Genomic DNA, 23,234 nt, shown 5'->3' with positions numbered 1-23,234 from the left:
TCCCATTCCAGCTGTTGATTTTAGTAAAGCAAAGTCCGTCTGAATGAACGTATGGACGTCAACGGCTATCCGGTCCACATCAAGATCGACTCGAGCACGGAGATTCCTGACCCACACCTGATTCCTGACCCACATCTGATTCCTGACCCACACCAGGAGAACATTCATGTGCAAGACGCATCGGGAGCGACGAGCACCCCAGTTCCGATCAGCGAGGCTTCAACGGCAGGCCCATCAAGCCCGGCGGTTCGAAACGCTTCACGGCAGCAGCCGACGACACCACTACAGGAGGTTCAAGGTACCGGTGGCGATGCAGTCCCTCAAGGACATTTCACACGATGTGGCCGAAGAGTGAAAGCACCAGTGCGTTTTAAATTGTAGCCATTTTCGTTTAATGGTCTTTCACTCTCAGAAAGGGAGATGCAGCATGACGCGGCACGTTATGACGCAGCACGCCTTTGACCTGCGCAAGGCGGACGCAATAAGCGGGATATCGCCTTTGGCGCGGGAGCTATTAATAAAACCCACTTGGGTTTTGGCTCTCGTCGTGGCTAGCTGCTTTCTTGCCCACGTACACAAGGCTAGCACCGGGTTAGTCGCAACAGCATGGTCGAACGTTCAGTTTCTGTCCAAAAGTAGCGCTAGCGGTTCAAACCGGATGCAATTCCAGAACTAACCGATTAAAAAAAAAGTCAATAGTAAAATGGTGACTGGCAAAGCTACCGACCGCTAGCGCTACACTTTGGTATAGAGAATGAGCGTTCGGCAAAGCGCAGTTTATCTTAGCGGTGAATGAAACCTGTAAATACAGACATATCTTACGTGGGGTTTGGCGTCTTCCGCCTGCTTTATCACTGGACTGTCCTCGGGACGTGGCCCTGAACTGCCTCCAAAGCTCGGCTCTGGAAGCCGTCCTGCGCTTCGGGCTTGGCCGCTTGCCATGGAAACGCTTTCCTCGGAATCTATCGCGACCGGCTGAATCGTGAGTTCAGTCATTTTTCTTTGTCCCTTTTATCTTCTTCCTCTTTCTCGGAGACATCATAATTTTCTATATTCGCTTTCATCTCAAAAATCGCAGAAAAAAAATCCAGCCTTTTTTAGAGCGCTGATTTCAATTATCTGCTGTCTTAGCAAAACGCGCTCGTTTCAAGTAAAAAGGTATACTTTTTGTCCCTGACCATAGAGTCATTACAATAAACGCTAGAGGCTCTTTCATATTAAAAATAGCGCAAAAGAGACGGGAGAAAAAGACGAAGAAGCACACAGGACAAGCGCTAATTTGGGTTGTGTGTATGTTTATACAGCCTAGAACTTGGTCTGCCTCACAGGGGCGACGAGTCTCCCAGCTGTAGATGAGCAATTTAGCCAGTGCAGTACAACCGCTAGCCTGGGGTCTTTAACGTGCACCACGCAGTAGTGATACACGACCGCACGCCGGTACGATGCTCATCCAGATCGAAACGGGCAGGGGTGGGGATTGAACCCAGGATCCCTGGGTTCTGCAGCGCGAGCTTTCGCTCCACGTGCTCCGAGCTGGTGTGCGCTAGCCCACTCGGCCTCTGAATGGATATCTCCAATTGTAGTCGTAAAGAAAAAGGACGGCACTATCAGGCTGTGCGTAAATTTGCGCGAGCCGAACAAGGCCATTTTAGTGGATGGATTTCCACTCCCACATACAGAGGAGCTTGTTCACCAACTTGCAGGGTCGACTCACTTCTCGAAGCTAGATTTGGCCTCGGCCTATTACCAAGTTGAAATGACAGCAGACAGCCGGGTGCTGACGATATTCGTCACTCATGACGGACTTTTCCGTTTTCGAAGAGTATGCTTTGGGTTGGGCGTCAGTTCCGGCGGCGTTTCAGAGAATGATGACCGCGATCCTGGATGGCTGTAAGGGGGTGCTATGTTTTTTGTTTTTTTTTTACTATCAGTTACACTGTTCCTTTTTTTTTCTTCTTTGTATTTAGTTTCTTGGGTTGTTGTTTTTAGGGAGGGAATATGTTGTGTCGGCAACACTGTCATTTTGTATATCGAGCATCCACATCGCGATAAAGATGAAATTTTCGGGTTCGAAGCTCGCGGCGTACGCATCTTTTCTTTGTGGTCGCTATGCCGGCGACCAGGGCTGCAACATAATAGCACGTGCTCCAAAGCGGAAGGAAATCGGTGGCAGAACGGACAAAGCGTTACCTTTTGTCGTGCCTTGTGGTCATGAGCGTAAGAACAATATCATACCTTGACTGAAGGACGCTGTGTGTATTTAATCAATCAATAAATACACTTCCGCAGACCCACAGTCTGCTGATCCCGCCGGCAGTGCGGAAACCGACTCGAAGTAATCGTAGGCCCCGAGAGAGTTGTACGCCTGCACCGTACCGGCCGTAGACTGGCTTGGCGAAAAAAACTAAATAAACGACGACGTGAGCCATCGACGTCGGTGGCAGCAACTTCACGTGGGAACTCCAGCAGACCTTGTTTACGAGGCACGTATCGTCGAAGGTAACGCCGTCGGATGGATGGATAGACGCTGAAGGCAATACATTTTGTAACGAGTGGTTGCTTGTTCCACCTTGCCTAAGTCTAAAAAGACAAAAACATAGTTTCTACCGCCCTTCTAAAGGTCCGTTCACACACTTGCGACCTCTCAAAATCGGGTGCCTTGGAACCTCTTAATATATCTTACAACAAGAGGACACACTGGCGCCATCTATTGGGTAGCTGTGTAAACTTGGCGGTCCGGCATATATTCTATTTGTCTCCAGCATTATCCTTTCTTTCTTGGCTCGAAAAAACTTTTGTCAACGTTATAAATGAGCCTTATGGGTATTACGCACATTTTACCTTGATAATCCCGCAAAACCTTCGCTTTTGTGAAATGCGCTTCCAGGGTCACCGCATAGACGGTACTAGCGTGCCAGTGTGTTCTCTCGTCCTAAGAAATTTTAAGAGGTTTCAACAGGTCTCGTCTCTCTCGGTCGTACTCGGTTGCAAGAGTGTGAACGGGCCTTAAGACAAATTTTCTTCTCTAACTATCACCAGGCAGTGTGGGATATCACCAGGACGACCTGCGGGGGATCGGGCAAAAAAACTTAAAACATCACCCCCCCCCCCCCCCCCCGCCTCTTCCCCCCGGCGAGGGAGTCGCCAATTTTCCTCTGGTCAAACCTTTTCGGCGTTACCCCAGCACCGGACTCACTGGGGGACAGGGTTGAGACTTTGGGCCAGACCACGCGGGAGGGAGTCCCGATTTTCCTCTGTCCCGCCTGTCCACAGTTGTGCTAGTTAGTTGTCCATCATTCAATTTTTTCTAAATAATTTCCACCAATCTTCTAATCGTCTCTTTGTCACTGTAATTCTTTTCTCTTCCGCCCTTCCATCGTCGCCAGTAAAACTCAGGGCCCCGGCCAAATCCGTTACCCCTTTAGGGAGGGCTGCAGGGCGAAGCCCCGTACACTTCAAAACCAAGTGCTCTAGTTTCTCGCTATCATTATGGTAGGCGGCACATAATGTGTCTGTCTCCTGAAATTTAGCCCTATACGTCCTCGTCCTCAAAACTCCCGTTCTCGCCTCGAACAACAAAGAACTTCCCAGTGAATTGTCGAACACATTTTTCTTTCTTATGTCCTGCTTTCGTGATCTGTACACTGTTAGAGCTGATTTTTATTGCATTCTTCCATCCCACATTTTCCTCTCTGCCACTTTCACCCCCTTTTTCACTGAACTTTATCTCGATACCACTGCCGCTCAGCTCGAATAGTGAGCTCAAGGAGTCTGGCATAAGATACAACATACGTTGGCAGAAAATGCGACGCCCAACTAAAGCTAGGAGCGTCTCTACAACGTCAACAGCGAGCGCACGCCACACAACGCAATGGCGAAAACACGGAGAGCCTGGCCGCTTCTGCCCACATAGCTTCTGCGCATGCGCGGCCTTCCGGCCGTGTTGGTAAACAGAGCCGGGCCGCGTGTCGGGTGTGGGCCAGTCCCGTTCCACCAACACCAGCTAGAGAAGAAGGCCAGAAGACGCCTCCGGTGACGTCACGGCAGCAGGCTTCGCGCGTAGCTTTTACGTCGTAGAAACGCGGGTTTTCACACTATGCATTTTTTATGAACAAACATGACAGCTGTGAACGCCGAGTGATTTAAAGAAGAATTTTTAGAACGCAGGAAAATTAGTATAACCTACAATTATTGTCGTGAAATACAAGAATGTGATATCTTGAGACCATACCCGTATGGATCCCGTATGGAAATCTTATATCTGGGCCATATCTGGCCATATCAAACATTATATGATTATATACGGCCTATATACAGTCTTATCTGGCGTATATACAGACTTATCTGGCGTATATACAGCCTGATATGGCGTATATGCAGACTTATCTGGCGTATATACAGTCTTATCTGGCATATATACAGCCTGATATGGCGTATATACAGACTTATCTGGCGTACATACAGACTTATCTGGCGACCGGTTTTTAATATATTAAAAAGTTAAAACAAGTAAAAAAAATTCTTTGTTAGAAAACTCTGAATGACTTATTGTTCGCGACCTAAATTACACTCGAAACTGTGTAATCATGGAATTGGTCAAAAGTAGCGATCAATAAGGAGCTGAAGGACCACCGTTCCCATAACTCCTCGAGTGCGGGCCGTGGCACTTGGGAGAATTGTAGACAATAAAAAGATATAAAGTGCTGATTTCAGGCTTTTGTACTTTTGAAATGCCTGGCCAGATCTGGAATCTCCATATCTGCCCGCGGGTATCAGGCTATATCTGGCGTTATGAGGCTATATCTGGCAGATATACCATATCAGGTTATATGTGGCCAATTTTTGATATGGCCATATCTGAAATCTTCAGATCTGGCCAGATATAAATTTTTTGTAAGGGTAGAGTTATTATAATGTACGCTAGAGGTTCAACTGGTGCTAGTGTCTATGCGACTTCCGTGACGCAAATTGAAGCAGACAGCAACCAGTCCACTTCTGCAGTACTCCTGTGCATTCCTATGGGAAAACGCGTGAGCATTTTGTCTCTTCGCCGGATAATAACACGGAACACTTTGGTTATTTGGGTCGTACCGAATAGTGTGTACGTTACTTAACATTGTAAAAGTGTAATTACTTTAGTTAGCGCATTTTTCTTCATCAGTGAACGATGTTTAACTTAGCTACATTTCAATCCCAAACGTGTGTTCCGCAGCACGTATGTAAAAACAGGCGACGATTCAAAGGAAAATTACAATCGAAAGGAATATAGAGAGTGTTCAAGGCTGGCCAGCATTCCGGTGACGCTTATATATTGCTAATATCCCAGTCCTGTAACTATATGAAAATGAGCCCGTCGTGCATGAGCGGATAAAAACATTCAAAACCCAGAGAATAAAGTCCGTGGGCTATGAAAGGTGTCTTTTCGTATTGTTTTCTCTGCCGGGTAGCTTTTATCGGGCACTTGTTCTCAAAAATTTCGATCGCGCTGGTGATATTTTGAACGTAGAAGTTCGCACAGAGCAGAAAGAATAAAGCGGTAGTTACTTATTTAAAATCGGAATATATTACGTTGCCTTCAATTTACTTTGATCGTACATGCGCGGGTAGTTACTGATCCAGTGTTACTGCGTAGCTCTTGCCGTCTCCCTTAATTTCCAGATGTCCTTCGTTCGTTTGGCATTTATATCCTCATGCTGAAAAGCGCCGACGTCGTGTTCGCGTTAAGAGTGTCCGACAGTGCACATAAATACACGTACGAAGCCGTTTTAGCACCGTTTTTAATGCGATATGAATTTGAAAGAGAAACGCCGTAACTGACCAATTATTTCGTAGGCCTGACTGCGAAATGTTCCAAGCTACCTAGTACTACGAATTATTCGGGATATTTGCTCTTATGATCGAGCGTAAGGAGAAAATGCACTCACTTTTTCCCATCAAAATGCATTACCGGAAGTCAATTTTCGACTGGTCGCTCTCTGCTTCAATTTGCGTCAGCACACTTGCGCCACTTGAACCTCTAACGTACATTATAATAAATCTATGCTTGAGACAGATCTCTTATTGTTTTATGGGATAAACTGTGTGGTTTATTTCTTTTTGAACGACACGGGAGTTATATATAAAAAAAAAGAGCCCATATGAAATGTCAATAATCGAAGTAGGAGGACCAGATCAATTGAATTACAGTAACAATCGGATAAATGATGCAGAGGCATTCATTTTATTTAATTTCATTTTATTCACCTCAAAGGAACCTGAAGACGCAACATCATCTGGGGCAATTCCAAAATAAAAAGACAACAAGTAATTGAACAAAAAAAAAACAAACACCAACAAGTACAAATCCCCCCACACACGCACGGGCGCACGCACACACACACACATGCACACACGAGCGCGCGCGCGCGCGCGGGGACGCACACACACACAGACACAAAACGCTTATTAGCATGTTATTGTTATGATGCAGTTTTCCAAATTAAGGTTCACAGTTACACAAATTGATGCACTTATTTTTAAATGAAATGAGATATCGCTCAGTTACAATATGGTCGGGTAGTTTGTTCCAGCCAGTGGTGCAAAATACTAAGGGAGAAAAGAAGAAAGTGTTAGTATGGCACTGAAATGGTTCAATCTTGCAGGAATTATCTAATATGGATTATATAATATTGGCAGCCCGGCAGTAAATAGATTGAAAATCGGAATCTGACTAATATACATCTTGAAAGAAGCACAATCGGGCTATTTTTCGTCTTCTTTCTAGATGATAAAGATTTATGCTATATAGCTTTTAAAGCGCAGACACTTGTTTCGGATGAATAATCACAGCATGTAAATCTGGATGCTTCATTTTGAAGATTCGAGCCTCTACATTAGGTAACTTAGGTGTGGATTCCAAATTATGCTTGCATATTCTAATTTTGGGAGGATAAATGTTTTGTACGCGAGTAGTTTTGTTTCTATGAAGCTAGATATAATGTCCATCCAATGAAACCCAGTGTTTTTCGTGCACTATTTGTTATTTGCTCGATCCGTGATAATGAATCTGTAAAATACATGCCCAAATACTTGTATGACAGTGAATGTTCTAGTAGTTGTGAAAGTAATGAATACTGGATTAGTGTTTTAGTGGAGGATGTAGTTACGGACATTTGTTTGCATTTCCGAGTGTTAATCTTCATCTGCCATAGAGAACACCATGATGATATCATATCTAAATCGTCTTAGACAATATTGTGAATTTTCCGGTAAATAACTCAAGCATCAGCGAAAAGTTTAGTTGTCGATTTATTTGATGATGGTAGGTCATTGATATGTAATAGAAACAATAGAGGCCCGAGTACACTACTCTTAGGAACATCTGATGCAACTAGTAATGGGACCCAAATTTCCAGACAAGTATAAAAGTAATACGATTTTAAAATTGTGATCTGCTGGTTTCTTGGATTCTGAGATATCATAGTCCGAAAAATCTAGTTCCACATATTTTGACAAACTTTCCTTGGGCCTCTAATATATCTGCATTGGTTCAGCAATCCAATGCACTATGCCTGTTCAAATATAGTACTTTTTTTGCAGCAACCTATGTGGTTACAACATTGAAAAAACACCTGTGACCTGTTTCTTGGCAATGTCATATGAAAACTTTATCTTTGCAAAAAAATTACCCTAATACCTGAGCGTTGCCCCATGCGCTGATGTACTTCGACAGTATACCGAGTCTGCGAAGCGACACAGGTATGTTAGGGCGGCTAAAAACAAGTTTTGTACAAAAACAGAAGTGGGCACGGGAGCTTCATATTCAAAGTTGCTTGCATTTACAATATAGGAGAGAATCGGATTTAGGAAATTGGTCACATTTGAACACTGCGAAACGAACCTCCTGGAATCCATAGGTTCTGCAAATATCCGCCTTGAAAAAAATGTATACACATGCATCTTAGATGCTGTAGATTTTGTGAAACCGAAGACACACAATATCTGTGCAGCATGCATGTCTCTAGGGTATCCTTGTGGTGCTGTAGCACCACAAGGATACCCTAGAGACTGCTACAAGGACACTGACTCTCTTCTCACAAACACACACACACACAGCTTCACCGACTTCAGAGAGCAGTTGCCTTTGCATGAGGACGAAGTGCAAGCACGTTGCTGGCCGGACAAGAGCTAATTTATTTAGCCTTGATCACTTAGCTTTTTCTCTTTTTTTCAGATTTTGCACTGGCACTCAAAATATTGTTGTCATCCTGCAACAGAGGTTTCTCAGTTGAATGTTTTCACTGCATCCAACACATGCTTCAGCTTGAACTCACAATGGGTTCATCATCACAGGCGTCAGACATACTCTTCCTTGTTCCGAGTTCACTTCTTGACATCCGTGACGGCTGGCAGCGAGTGTTTTTGATTGCAGAGTTTCAGCTTTCCGTTTCTTTTGTTTGGCATTCTTGGCATTAATGCCAACACTCATCTTGCTGAAAAAATGTCACAAGAAAACACTTGTGCGTTTTCTTGTGACAACAACACGTGTTTCAAAATGAGCTCACTTTTATCATTCACAGGCGTCGCAGTCGGAAGTCTCCTTTTCGGCGAATAGTTCCATTATGAGATATGTAACAAGTCGGCACGGGCTGGGCATCACCAAATGGTAAAGAACGTAGTTGTGTTCTACAGCATTTACACCAGGAAAAACAAGCCCTTCTATAACGAGTTGCATTGCGAGAACATATAGTCTTCCTGCGCGAGAAAACTGTAGCCAACTTGTTTCATGCTGTCGATGAGGCCTTGCATTTTTCGCCCCTGAGGTTTTTCGATGGAGTGTAGACTGCACGGCTGGCCACATAGCCCAGGGTCGGTAGGCTGTGGCTTATTTCTTACAGACCAGGGCCACATTGCAGGTATACCACGTTGCGGGTAGGGCGTCAAGTATCCGCTCACTTGTGGAGATCTTCCTAGTCTCCATCCTTGCTAGCTGTAGTGATCGTTGACAGCGTGCTCCTCAGCAGTATTTTTTTTTCACCTTCGTAAATGTGCCTTGCAGAAACGTGATATTAGAAGCAAGCCAGTTGCCTATACATTCCGAAGCAATCTTCTAAGCTGTCAGTTTTTAGCTTTGTCCCATGGAGGCCGTACAGTAGCCCGAGTCCATCAAAGCAGTATCCGGGATATGTATCTGACCGCTTCTGCAGGAAATAGAACGAAAAAGGAGGAAATCATTAATACAAGGAAAGGCAATGTAATCGGAAATGGTTATAAAAATACAAAAGAAATAAAGAAAGAATGCTCTTCTTTAAGGTGCAGCTGAAGTGGTTTTGTATATGAGAGAAAACACTGGCATTGTTTTGATCCAATATTTTTTATCACGAACATCAAAATTATGTTTTATTTTATATGCCGAATGCCGAATGCAATATAATAATAATAATAATAATCAATGTTTATTAAAGCGTCCAGGAACAACCAATGAATCTTAGTGCTGGCACACTGAAAAATGAGCAAAACACACATACACACGAGTGCAGAAGGAGAACGTAGTTCACCAGTCTGAGAATAAAAATATTAACAAGTATGGAAGACATTAAGATCAACAAGGGAAATCAAAAGCACAACACAGAGACATCACCAGGTGTGAGAGCACAAAGCAAATACTACATCAACGCTTCAACTGATCAGCCCTTTCCCTGCAAGAGGAAGATTCGAACAGCATTTCCGAACTTGCTCCCGCATGAGTTAAAACTATCAATTGAGTCAGAGTAGCGATTATAACACTCAGCCGATCATTGGATCGGGTTTAAGTGGCAAAAATGTCGTGCTATATACAAAGATGATTGGAGCCGTGTAGGCACACGTGACACTCTAAGGCTCACTTCGGACAGATGGCTGGGAGAGTTAATCAAGCCGTGCAGGGTCTTAAACAAAAACAACAGATCTGCCTTCACCCGACGCTGCTGCAGGCTCAACAAGTTGACGAGTTGCGAGTTACACCCAACGTTCAAACAAGGATCACCTTTCTCAAGGTAACGTTATTTTAAAGATAGAAATAAATTTGTTTTGAACTCGCTCGACAGATAAATAGTAAAGCATACAGTCATTCGCGGAAAGTTTAACATGCACAGAAGGCAGATTCGAAGCCATGACATTAATATAGACCAGGGGTGGCCAGGCTGACTCAGCCTAAGAGCCGCAAACAAAACCACGAAACTTTCAAGAGCCGCGGAAGGGGGGGGGGGGGGGGGGGAGGATTTTGTTCAGAGCAACAAACTAGACTCGAACTACTCTCAAACTATGTGAATCAAAAGTAGTCCACGTGTACGTAAGGTAGCAGTAGCACAAGACTACCAAACCGCAATCCTCCATCTCTCTTTCTGGGAAAGTGCGCGTGTGACCGGGAGAGAGGCGGGGGAGTGGGGGAGCTGCGAGGGGGGGGGGGGGGGTAGGGAATGGAGTTGCGAGCCGCACTTTAACACGCGAAGAGCCTCATGCGGCTCGCGAGCCGCAGCTTGGCCACCCCTGATATAGACTAAAAATAAGACGGCAATAATAGCGTGGGCGTCAGCAGGATTATTTTGAGTGACAAAAAAGTCTTGTCAGCAACAACAAAAATAACATCGTCTTGCATTTTTTCATAAAAGAATTGTCACTGGCGCCCACAGTGCCGTTCCTTGGCTTTACGAATATTAGATCTAAATAGACGCCGGTTCATAGAGAAATCTCGTGTTTTATGGTTATCTCTTGATCCAGGTAATGTCGTGATCTTGAACTTCTGCATTTTATCCCCGCTGTTAACGTCGTACTCTCATGGCGTTTCCGCGTTGTGCGATCCGAGCATTATTGATTGGGGCTGTATAACAAAGATTTCGCTGAGTTCTGATTTCTTTATTTGTTTCCAGATTTTATACAAAATATGACAATAAACAGGAAATGTTACCATTGTCAGAGCTGAAGGTTTTCTGGTTCTTCTTGTGTCCACCATTGTGCAGGGCTTCCAAAGCTTCCAACAGCTGATGCACTTTTGTACGGAGTCTGTATGGCCGTAGAGGAATACGCTTGCTCTTCTCTATTGTTTCTTGATGTTTCTCGAGAAAGGTCAACACATAAAAGAAAAACGTTGACGCGATGTTGACAGATCCTGTCAACATCGCGCCATCGTTTTGATTGGATGTGTTGACCTTTCTCGAGAAACATCAACGCCCGATCCGGGAGTTAAAAATAAAGACTGACGGCAGACTGAACCATTCGAAAGAAAAGCAGACGGCACGGGTATGCGGAAACCAGAATATCTAGCATGAATCTAGCGTGCTAAATCAGCGAAAAACGACATGCATTATTACAGAGCATTCCTGCTTGCTATTATACTAGAAACTTCATTTGGTGGTAAGTGGTTGTTGTTTTTTATGTCATCTCAAAATCAAATGGGCAAACTAACGAAGGGTATGTGGCACGCCCCAACGGAAGGATTAATTTCGATCTTCTGAGATCTTTCGAAGTGCGACCCTAAGGCTTGGTTCGGACCGTCAGACATATGACGGGAGTGCAGTCAAGAAACACTTTAAGCATTGGGTATCAGCTCCTCATGCCGATTACCCTGTGGGTGACGCGTTTTTGGTGCTAGATGCGAGACTGCGACGAGGACGCAATAGATGATAGTCACGATCCGAAAATGCGCCTTCCCGAGCTTAGAGACGGCGTCAAGAAGCTCAGGCGATATAGCGTCGCTCTTTCGAGGACTGCTTTAACATTTCTGGAGGACGAAGATTCGGCCAGAGCCAACTGTGTTGCTAATTAAGCGATTAGCTGCAGATATAACTGAAAGAGCCACGTCAGGTCACGTGTCGATTTAACGACTAAATTTAGCGGGTAGATTAAATTTGCGTGGGTCACGTGACATCAAGCTATGTGACGCCATTTTCTCAGCTAAATTTAGCTGGAAAACTGAATTGATGTTGCGGTCACGTAATATTCAATTGTGTGACGTCATTTTTCCCGCTAAATTTAGGGGGAAACGCAATTGGTGCTGATATCATGCGACGGCAATTTTTTCGCTGAATCAAGCGGGGAAACTGAATTTGTGTGGAAGTCACGTGACATCGTGGGAAGTCCTTTTTTCCGCTAAATTTAGCGGAGAAACTGAATTTGAGTATAAGTCACGTGACATGGTCATGTGACGTCAAATTTTTTCGCTAAATGTAGCGGGGAGACTCGATTGGTGCTGAGGTCACGGGACATCAAGTCACGTTACGTCATTTTCCCCGCTAAATTTAGCAGAAAAAATAGACGGCCAGAAATACCTTAAAGTCGCCCGAAGATCCTAAGAAAGCTAATCGCTTTAAAAAGCGTCTTCGTGGATTTCAGATAAAGCATGCAATAGCTTGCAGCAACGATTAGTTTAAGCACCATATGATGGCCGAAATGGCATTACTTTGAAACGTAGCTCCTTTAGTGCCTCTAGGAGGGAGGATTCTTCACATCAGTCAAAATGACAATAACCAAAAAAAAAAAAACAATCACGGAAAAACAACACAATTTGTTTGTTTCTTCTGCTTTTGCGCATTAATATCGCTTGAGCATAGCATCTCATGTCAGAGTGGCGCTTAGGTTTATCACGCCAATGATAAACGGCGGGTGGGAATGCTTCAAATTCTTAAATACTTCTGTTATATCTGAATGGAAAACTGCCGCGAATGAAATCAGAGAAGACAGCTACCGTTTGCCCATGTTTCTATAAATATAAGTATAAATACAATTCATGCGCTCAACAAAATTTGTTCTGCATCTTTGATAACGTTTACTCCAGGTGTTGTTCTAGACAAGTTCAAAGCATCCCATCTGGAGCGTGTCGTATATCCCATGCTTCTCGGCGCGAGGGGCCTCAATAGAGAAACAATTCTGCGTATCGAAGACGGGCTTGTACTGACTTTGGAGAAAAGCACCGTCCTAGCCGAAGATTTTGTCGTCATTCAAGACGATGGCAGAGAGCAACACGTAAGTGTGTCCACCATACGAACAAGCCTTATATGTGTCATTGTTCAGCCGACCATCAAAGTCCTTGAGCGAAAACACGTCGGCGACATGAGAGGTACCGAAATGTTTACGTGACCACCCAGCCGAATTAGAGGCAATGAAATTAAGAAGGATGACAAAGCCAACTAAGAGGAATCAAAATGAATTCCTAGACGTAGTTCTCTAGGCGTCGTTCTCGACGTCGTCCTCTAGGCGTCGTTCTCGACGTCGTCCTAGAAGTCGTCATAGACGTCGTCCTAGAAGTCCTCCTAGAGGTCGTCCTAGACGTCGTCGTTGACTGGCTTTCGCCTTCCTACACGTAATCAGTCTTAAGTGTACTAGTGAAATTTTTAGTTTCTACTTATAACCAGGCCTATATACAGCAAAAGGTTGAGTTGATCTAGTTGGTTCATGACTGGATAGAAGCGCCGAAGGACAGGGACAAAGTGAAGGAGGTAACGACAACACGGAGCCGCTCCGTGTTGTCGTTACCTCCTTCACTTTGTCCCTATCCTTCGGCGCTTCTGTTCAGACTTATATAAAACGCATTACTTGTACCCATTTACTTTGTTTGGTAAAGAAGGAACGCCCTATTGTTACTTATTGAGAGTAGGAACGCGTAACGTTAGCTTTTGATGAAGTAACGTGTAACGGCCTTTAGTTACTTCTGGAGATGAACGTGAACAACGAAAGCACCCAACCCATAACTTTCCTTGCAGATAGCGCCTGTAACTTGTAGGCGGAGAAAATTAGACATACAATAAAAAAATGCGCACAAGGTATCCGAGTATAGCTGCAGTTATTCCTGAATAAGCGGATTAAAAATCAAGAAATTACAACGAAAAATGCTGAAAGCGGCTACACCGCTCCATATAGGGGGTGCGTGTATGTTTATACAGCCTGAAGTTAGTCTGTTTCAACTGGTGACTTGTCCCTCTGCCGTAGATGAGCAGTTCAGCCAGTGCAGTACAACCGCTAGCCTGGGGTCTTTAACGTGCACTACGGAGTAGCGATACACGACCGCACGCCGGTACAATGCTCATATCCAGATCGAAACGGGCAGGGGTGGGGATTAAACCCAGCATCCCTGGATTCTGCAGCGCGAGCTTTCGCTCCACGAGCTTTGATCTGGTGTACGCTAGCCCACTCGGCCACCGATCTTCCTTCTGCTTCATAAAAATGACCCATCCAGGCTAACGAGAAGAGTGCGCGTTACTTTCAAGCTGACGCAACGCGTTCCTTTAAAATCGCAATTTTACAGTAAAGGTAGGAATTGCCTGAAAGAAAGACCCGGAAAGAAATATATGCTTCATACCGCGGGTGGCGTAAAAACCTGAACATATATCAGCGATCTCACTTTGCACGGTTAGGGCTATCTGCTTTGTCAGCGAATGAAGAACATTTTCATAAAATAAAGGGTGAAAAATACTTCCCGTGTCAATTTTTCTAATCACAGTCACTGGTTGATGTCGTCCCGTGATAATTTCCAGCCCTTCGAACGCACTAGCACTTTGTAGAGTCACATTTCCAGCGACGCCGCGCCGCACACGAAAGAAGGTAAACAATCAAGATGGCGGAGTGTTCCCCGTGTTGTCCCGCCGTCAGCGCGGTGTGAGAGTGTAGTGACAGGGTAGACGGACAACAAATCGGACAACACTGTTGCCGGGCGGCAGCAACATGTGGCCCAATTGTTGTCGTTGTCGCGATGTGTCAGGGTTGCCGGCAACACGATTTTAGGTGTTGCCGGACAGAGTTGTCCAACTGTTGCCTCAGTGTGACGGGGCTTTTAGCTGCGATTCGGGAAGCCTGTCAAATAGCTTGTGTACAAACATTAAAGCGGACAGCCCTTACAGTTCTTGCAGATAAATGTTTTGTGGTCAAGAGTGACTCCGCTGGGCGAATACATGTAGTGGAGCTCAATAAGACAAGATTTATATATTATTTTATTTACAGCAGGGTTGGGCAGTATCGCGATACAAATGTATCGCGATAGTATTTCAGAAATACATTTTGTATCAGTATTTCTGTATCGCGATACCTTTTTTTCACCAGTATCTGTATTCCTGTATCGAAATACATTTTGAATGTTTCTTTGTATCGCGATACAATCAGGGTGAAATGTATTTCGTTACATTTCATGAGAAATACCCCCCCCCCCCCCCACAAAAAAAAAAAAAAAAAAAAAAACCCGAAAGGTTTTTTTTTTTTTTTTTTTTTTTACTTCTGAGGACATCAGGGTCAAGGAGATGCTGGGGCATTGCTACCACGCTGACCAAGGTTCCTTCCGATTCTCCAAACTATTTTTCTATGCGTCCTCTTCTCTCTTCTGAGAATTGTTGCATAGTCGGGGACTCGAACCAGGTGGCGTGCCAGGAGTGGAGACAGAGCATCTTGTGCCGCAGGTCCATAGGTAGTGGTTTCTTGAGTCATTTTTTGCTGGCATCCAAAGCCCGCTGCTAACCGTCTTTTTCGCCTTAGCGTACAGAGTACACCCAGCCGGCAAAGCTGATTCACAATCCGTTGCAGCACGAGCCTGGCGGTGGTTGGCTTGAAATAGTAGGATACCGGTAACTCGCGCAGTGAAGTTCAACATATATTTGAATGTGTCTGCGGCTGCGCCCGTAATATTGCACGGCTCAATGGTACGTCATCAGCCGACGTGAAAGTGACCCGCTGCTCTGGTGATCCGAAACCCAGGACTGAGGTCAGACGTAGCCTCGCTTTGCCGACCCAGACTTCGTACACCTACGACTCGTTTTGAGCGCGCTGTTTCTCGGACAGCTCGTACCTCTGCCGGCAATATCAGGTCGCAGTCCACGAGGTCTCTATCTGGAGTATGCAAGACGAAATTTGAGGATTGCAATCTATGCGTCGGTGGAAGGACCTTCACAACAGGGATGCCACCGTATCGTTTCATCAACCGTAACAGAAGACATGTGTTCCAGGATGCTTCATGTGGTTCACTATTCTCGAAAATTCCAAATGACACTGCCTGCATGATCTTGAACGAGGTAACCTACAACGAAAGCACGTATTGTCCTTTCATACAACAGCGCGGTAAAGTTTCATGTTCAAGGCCACACCTACAGACAAAGAATACCAGTTCATTCCACCGTGACGTCATGTGATAAATGTTGACAGGGACGTCCTTATTGGACAGGGGCATGGTGGCCTTTTGATGGAATTTAGGATGACATAAGATTTATATAGAGGTCGAAGTCTTTTCGCATCCCTCGTCAGACAGACAGGATGCCAGGGGAGGGACCGCGGTCAGTCTTTGATAGAACGTTTTTCTGAGCCCACTGGAGACTACTCGTCGTCCGCAATCACTAGCTTCAAGGCAAAGTGCCAAGCCTACGGGAAAGCAATTTCAAAATCAACAACTTTCAGTTCCAACTTCAAGCTTCATCTCATTTGGTGTCTCAAACAAATTTGAAAATGTATTGCAGTATCAGTATTTCTGTATTTGTATTTCTGCCCTCCCTAAAATGTATTCCAGTATTTGTATTTCCAAATACATTTTGCCTCTATCTAAAATGTATTTCCGATACGTATCGCGATACACTTTTACAGATATATTTCAGTATCAGTATTTTAGCTACTATTTTAATGTATCCCAGTATTTGTATTTCCAAATACATTTTTGGGTATTTCTGCCCAACCCTGATTTACAGTTATTTAGAGTTACCGCGGAGTCGATGGCGGTTTCGATGAGTTGGGTTTAGCAAACGACTGGCTTAAAGGCCTTGCTACGCAGTGTTCGCTCACTCCCGGAAAGCCGCTGTCAAGATGAAACATTTTCGACATGCATCAGCTTCTGGGCTTCCCCGTGGACGGTCCTACTGAAGTAAAGTTCCTTCGTTTACTCCACTACGAGAGCAGGCTTCCCAGCTCAGGCGTGGGTGCTCCAGCACGTCCGATTTTTTAGGGGCGAAGCTCCTTAGGGGCCACGTGTTAGGGGCTAGCCATGTCCGTATGTCCGTCCGCCGTCCGGCGTGCCCCTGCTCGTGAGCTCACGAGCAGGAGCTCACGAGCTCCCTCTCGTGAGTTCAGCAGCAAGAGAAAAAAGAAAAAAAGAAAAAAAAGGGGGTGCTTTGAGTTGCCATCCCATCTGTCTTCTTAAAAAAAGAAAAAGAAAAAAAACCACACATTCTTCTACTGACATGAATGAAAACGGCACTATCAGCACTACCTATGACCAAAATCAGTATCAAGAAAAAGAAGAAAAAAAAGATTAGGGGGTTCTGAGCTGCCATCCCATCTGTCTTCTTAAAAAAAGAAAAAGAAAAAAAAAAACACACATTCTTCTATTGACGGACTCTGGCCTCAGCTCTCGAGGAGACCAGACGTTTGCTCGTGAGCTTCCTTCCAAGGTTCGATCATTGCACCGATACGAAAGGTTCCTGGCACCTCATCGCAGCCGCCATGGATACCGACGACCGACAAGGACGAGTCACCTAACCAGCCGACACGCCAAGCGACCCTTGGAGGCGTTTTCAAGGGTCAGAAGATGCATACTGGAAGCGGAGCGGCTAAGCCTACCGCTGCTCTTGCCCAAGCGATTCAAGGAAGCATTGGAAGCCAGGCGTCCTCGACCGCCGTTTTACAACGGAACATCGTCATGGACGCAGGATACTTCCTGACGTGCAGTACCAACAAGGATTGGGTCAACACCTGCATGGCTAACCAAGCATTCCTAAGGAAATGCATGGAGCAGCGGGAGAAACTTCAATCACTGCTCTTAAACAACGACGAAGAAAACAATGGTTTCAGAGAAAGCCAGACCGAAACGACACCTCTTTGTGACGAAGTCTCTGCCATGAACGAAGAAGACTTTCCTACTCTTGAAAGCAGCTCGCACCAAACACGCGAAGAACAACATCGCCCCATCACCGACGATAAGAACGACGACGGCTGGCAGACAGTGCGACGAAAGCGAAAACACAACCAGGCGGCAGCAAGCCAACGTGAGTCTTTCGACAAAAATGTTCCAAAACCACCAACACAGACGGTTGTTCTCCGCCCTGTGTGCAAACATAACATCGAGGACTTCTCGACAAAAGAACTCCGCACCGCCATCGAGAAGGTCGGGATAAACAACGTCGACGAGTTCACCTTGCACAGACACGAAAAAGCGAACACCATTGCCATCACCACTAGGAACAGCTCGCTCGTTTCCAAGTTTCTGCAGATCACGGAAATCCCAAACGAAGAACACGGCCCACTGGCTGTGCAACCCTACAAGGCGATAAGCTCAAACGAAGTGCGAGGGGTGATATACCTTAATTCACCACACGATGACCCAGCAACTCTCGTAAACGAGCTTACGTGCAACACGCACAAGATTGTCGCAGCACGAGCCCTGGGCATCAAGCAAAAGACCATTCTCGTTACCTTCGAAGGCAAAACTGTGCCCCGACATGTCCGCTACGTCTTTGAGGTCTACAAGGTGTCAGAATACAGGCCAAGACCACTGGTCTGCTACGGGTGTCATCAACTCGGCCACAAGTCTGACGTATGCCCCTTAAAGGTCAAACGATGCGGATCGTGCGGACATGAACACGGAGAAGTTCAAGAATGCCAGGCCACACCAAGGTGCTTGAACTGCGAGGGACCGCACATTGCCACGAGCAACGAGTGCCCGAAAAGAAAAATTCCACCGAGAAGCAACACGCGAAGAAATAACCAAAGTAAGAGATCTGCCACGAGAGGAGGTATGACCTCGCAGTCTTTGCAAAGTATGTTCACACAGACATCTCCAGCACCAATGAGGACTCTCTCAGACAATTCGTGGGCTAACATAATAAGGCCTAATCAACAAGCAACCGATCCGGCAGGGTTATTCTACTCCACAACCTCCGCACCACCCGGAAATGCGCAACAACGGCAGCCGGGGCATCAGAGCCCAACCTCACTCCTTTCAAACATTACACCAAGGATGCAACTCGATTGGGAAGCAAGGTTCGAGGCACTGAGCCGAAGGGTTGAGCAAGGTTTCGCAAACGTCCAGACCAACACGAGCCGAATAGAACAACTAGAATCTCTAGCACTTGAGATCCTCACCAAGGTGAACTACATCGGCGAGAAATTTGACAAATACCTCACTGCTAAACACCCACCACAGTAAATATGAAACCGAACGGCTCAAACTACCAAGATACAAAGGTACACCCTTGGATTTTTCATTGGAATTGTAGAGGTTTTGCAAACAAATGTGCGGAGCTCAAACTTCAACTCGAAAGAATGGGCAAGAGAAGACCAGCGGTACTTCTCCTTCAGGAAACCAACCACGAAAACGTCAAACTTAATGGATACAAAACGTACACAGAACCCTCCATAACGAGAACGATTCACCGCGGGAATGGCAAAGATGCAGTGACAGCGATCATCGGGCAGGTGGCCATTCTAGTTCAGGAACAAGTTCCACACGCGCGTATAGAATCAACACATCTGTGCAATGAAGCAAGAGAGGTAGTTGCTGTGCAGATAAAACACGAAGGGAAGCCTCTCATAATTGCTTCAACCTACATCCGACCTAACGTTAAAGACGGAGATGATATGAGCTGGCTCACGCACCTCAGACCCAATAAAGAACTTCTCATAATCAGCGGAGATTTTAACGCTCAGCACGAAGACTGGGGCTATACCCGCACATCAGCTCGAGGCAAGACACTAAAGTGCAAAATGAAGGAGGTCGGATTAGTACTAGTCAACGAACCCTGCATACCAACGAGGATTGGCCTTCATGCCAAAGAAGTAGACACGACGCCTGACCTCACTTGGGCAAGCAAGAAAATCAAACTCTCCTGGAAAACATTGCCAGACGCAATGGGTAGTGATCATCTGCCGATCAGGATCGAGCTCCCTACCAACGGTACACGGAGACGAGACGCACCCTTCATTCGATGGGACACGTTTCGCGATGCCATCAAAAAGGTCCCTTCCTCACTCCCCCTCGCTCATCAGATCCAACTGGCAGTCAAAGCGGCGACAAGGACCTACCAAGTCAAAGAAGACACTCCCAACCCAGACATGCATTTGCTGAACCTTTGGGCAAGCAGACTTCAAGCTCAACAGCGATATAGAAAAGCAAAGTATAACATCCGCTACAAAATACAACTAAACATCGCAACGGCTAGAGCCAAACGTTATACGAAGGAGCTGAAGCAGCAAATCTGGAGACGGCACTGCCATTCATTCAATGAAAAAACCGGCATTAGAAGAATGTGGCGGACATACAAAGGCATGTCCGGTAAGAAGAACAACAATTGTACGGGACAAAATCTCGCTATCAAGCTCGGCATCACGGAAGAAGATCTTGCAGTAATGGCAGGGGAACACTTCTTCCCGCAACCAACAACACAACAGCTGCAGCAACGCTACAAAAAGAGGGTTCCCGAGCTCGACCATGGGTCACCAGCAGACGCCCCATTTAACATGGGGGAACTTATGATGGCTCTGGAATCAGCAAGGAACACCGCACCCGGACCGGATAAGATCACCATCACGTCTCTCAAGAACCTGCCAGAGGAAAAGAAGACGGAACTGCTGGCCTGGTTTAACGAAATATGGGAGACAGGACAGCTGCCCGAAGAATGGAAACTGTCAACGGTTATTCCAATTCCCAAGCCAGGCAAGCTCACCGACTCAATCCAGAACCTAAGACCAATCTCACTCACTTCCAATTTGTGCAAGACCATGGAGAGGATGGTCCTCGCGAGAATCACGTGGCTCCTCGAAATTGAGAGCCAGGCTTACTGCGCCAGACAAACCGGCTTCAGACCAGGTTTGTCAACGCAGGATAGTTTGGCCCTTATTCACAAGGACATCACCTCCAAACGACCATCCTACAATCCACGGCTGATCGTCACGATCGACATAAAGAAAGCTTTTGATTCTGTGCCCCACGACGCGGTCATACGTGGTGCAGTCAAAAGAGGAATCAAAGGGAGACTCCTGAAATTCATTCACTCTTTTCTGGACAAAAGAAAATACCAAACGGCTATAGGACCAACCAGAGGACCGATGACGGATAACAAGATCGGTGTCCCACAAGGAGCCGTAATCTCGCCAACACTTTTTAATATGGTGATGGCAGATCTTGCTCTTTCCCTAGAAAAAATTCCTTTCTTGGGATTTACCATTTACGCAGACGATATTACTATTTGGACAAAGAACTGCAGCACGTCCACGCAAGTCACCACGCTTCAAAAAGCCCTGGACACAATTCAAGACTTCTCCGAACAGACGGGGTTACAACTCTCAACCGAAAAAACAAATTACGTCGCCATATCCAACGCCAGAGGGCGAGATGAAAAAGTTGGAGACAAGATCAAGCTCCTCATCAATGGCCAGCAAATTAAATCTCAAACCTCAATTAAGATACTCGGTATCGTGATTGACGAAAACGGAAAGGCGGGAAGCTGGTACCAGCAAATCAAAAGTCAGTGGAAGCAGGCACTCAATATGATCAAACACACCACCGGCAAAGCGTGGGGAGCTAAAGAAGACATCCTCAGGACCATGGTTAAGGCTTTCCTTGTACCAAAGGCAACTTACGGAGTGAACTACCTCAGTCTAACCAGAGCACAAAAGAACGGACTTGAAGCACTTAACAGGGAAGCCTTGAGAGTAATCACTGGGCTTCCCAGGTGCACCAAGGTGGAAGCGCTTTACGAGATCGGAGGACTCAACACGATTGAAGAAATAGCACAAGAAAACAAAATCAGTCAAAACTTGAGGCTTGAAAAAACTGAACCAGGAAGAAAGATCCTGAGAGCTCTTGGTTACAACAACGAGGTCTACCAAGTTTTTACGAAACCTCCTCCACCATGGGAAGACGAGATAGTTATTGATACAAGACCGACCCCGCAAAATCAAGGAAAAACACAAGTTAAAAGAAGAAATAGCGCTGCCAGGAAACACGACACCGAGGTACAATCACTTCTTGAAGATGACACTAACGTCATTATTTACACGGACGCAGCCAAGGAGGACAAATGCACAGCTATGGCTCATTATTGCGCAAACGACCAGAGAAGAGTCGCCGCCTCCCTGGGCATTACCACCAGCGTCAAGGAGGCTGAACTTCAAGCCATCAAGACGGCGGTCGAAAGTGCAGAACAAGAAAAACATAAAAGCAACATTTATGTCTTTACGGACTCTAAAGAAGCCGTACGAGAATTGAAAAAACATGATAGCCGCAGCAAAACGGTTAAAAGCATTAAGGCTACGGCCCGACAGCTTCGAGCTGAAGGCCGTACCATCAAGATACGATGGATCCCCGGACATCAAGGTATCCACGGAAACGACGAGGCACATGCAGCCGCACGGGAGCAGCTACAGGCAGTCCCACCCGGCCAAGGCTCAGTGCACCCCGTCGTAGATGAAGACATCGAAGACGACGTCGACCCGTCGGAAATCAAAGCACAAGAACGGCTAGAAAGAAGACAAAGACTCGCCGATCTACGCAGGCCAGACGAACACCCCCTTCCATCGACATCTTACAGTCGGTGGGAGCGTGTATGCCTACGAAGGTTGCGTACAGGAACCGCCATGACACCGGCTTTGAAGTATAAATTCCGGAAAAGCAACAACGGGGAAGATTCCGAAACTGACATGTGCGATCACTGTCAAATATTGGCAGACATCAAACACATCATCTGGGATTGTCCCAAAAGTGACATCAAGCGGAAACTAGCTTTGAATGCTCTACCGCCACAAGAAAGACCATCCTGCCTAAAGGAATGGGTTCTTCCAGACGGCACCCCCGAGCACAGAAAAGCAATTTTGGACTCGCTGATAGAGTTCATCAAGTCCGCCGGACTTGATATTTACATTTAAACCCAATCCCTCCTTCCCCTCCCCCTGTAGCCAATGACGAGTTTCAAGGGCAACAGGTACCCCACCTGAAAATAAAACATTTTCTCACTCACTCTATTGACATGAATGAAAACGGCACTATCAGCACTACCTATGACCAAAATCAGTATCAAGAAAAAGAAGAAAAAAAAAGATTAGGGGGTTCTGAGCTGCCATCCCATCTGTCTTCTTAAAAAAAGAAAAAGAAAAAAAACCACACATTCTTCTACTGACATGAATGAAAACGGCACTATCAGCACTACCTATGACCAAAATCAGTATCAAGAAAAAGAAGAAAAAAAAAATTAGGGGGTTCTGAGCTGCCATCCCATCTGTCTTCTTAAAAAAAGAAAAAGAAAAAAAAAACACACATTCTT

General features: G+C 45.7%; 1 protein-coding gene across 1 annotated transcript in view; it reads left to right on the top strand.

Annotated features, from left to right (window-relative positions):
- Window positions 1-11,315: 11,315 nt before the first annotated feature.
- The window catches only part of LOC115332520 (venom metalloproteinase antarease-like TtrivMP_A), an 89,925-nt gene continuing 78,006 nt past the window's right edge, over window positions 11,316-23,234 (top strand). The window contains exons 1-2 of the mRNA XM_040216452.2: window positions 11,316-11,370; window positions 12,803-12,978. Of these exons, the coding sequence (XP_040072386.2) occupies window positions 11,316-11,370; window positions 12,803-12,978 (231 nt within the window). The remainder of the gene's footprint in view (window positions 11,371-12,802; window positions 12,979-23,234) is intronic.

Source organism: Ixodes scapularis, unplaced genomic scaffold (assembly GCF_016920785.2).
Source record: "Ixodes scapularis isolate PalLabHiFi unplaced genomic scaffold, ASM1692078v2 PGA_scaffold11__112_contigs__length_91849675, whole genome shotgun sequence".
In the NCBI taxonomy this organism is placed as follows: domain Eukaryota; kingdom Metazoa; phylum Arthropoda; class Arachnida; order Ixodida; family Ixodidae; genus Ixodes; species Ixodes scapularis.
The sequence above is the reverse complement of the archived record's forward strand: the minus strand, read 5'-3'. Positions and strand labels throughout refer to the sequence as shown.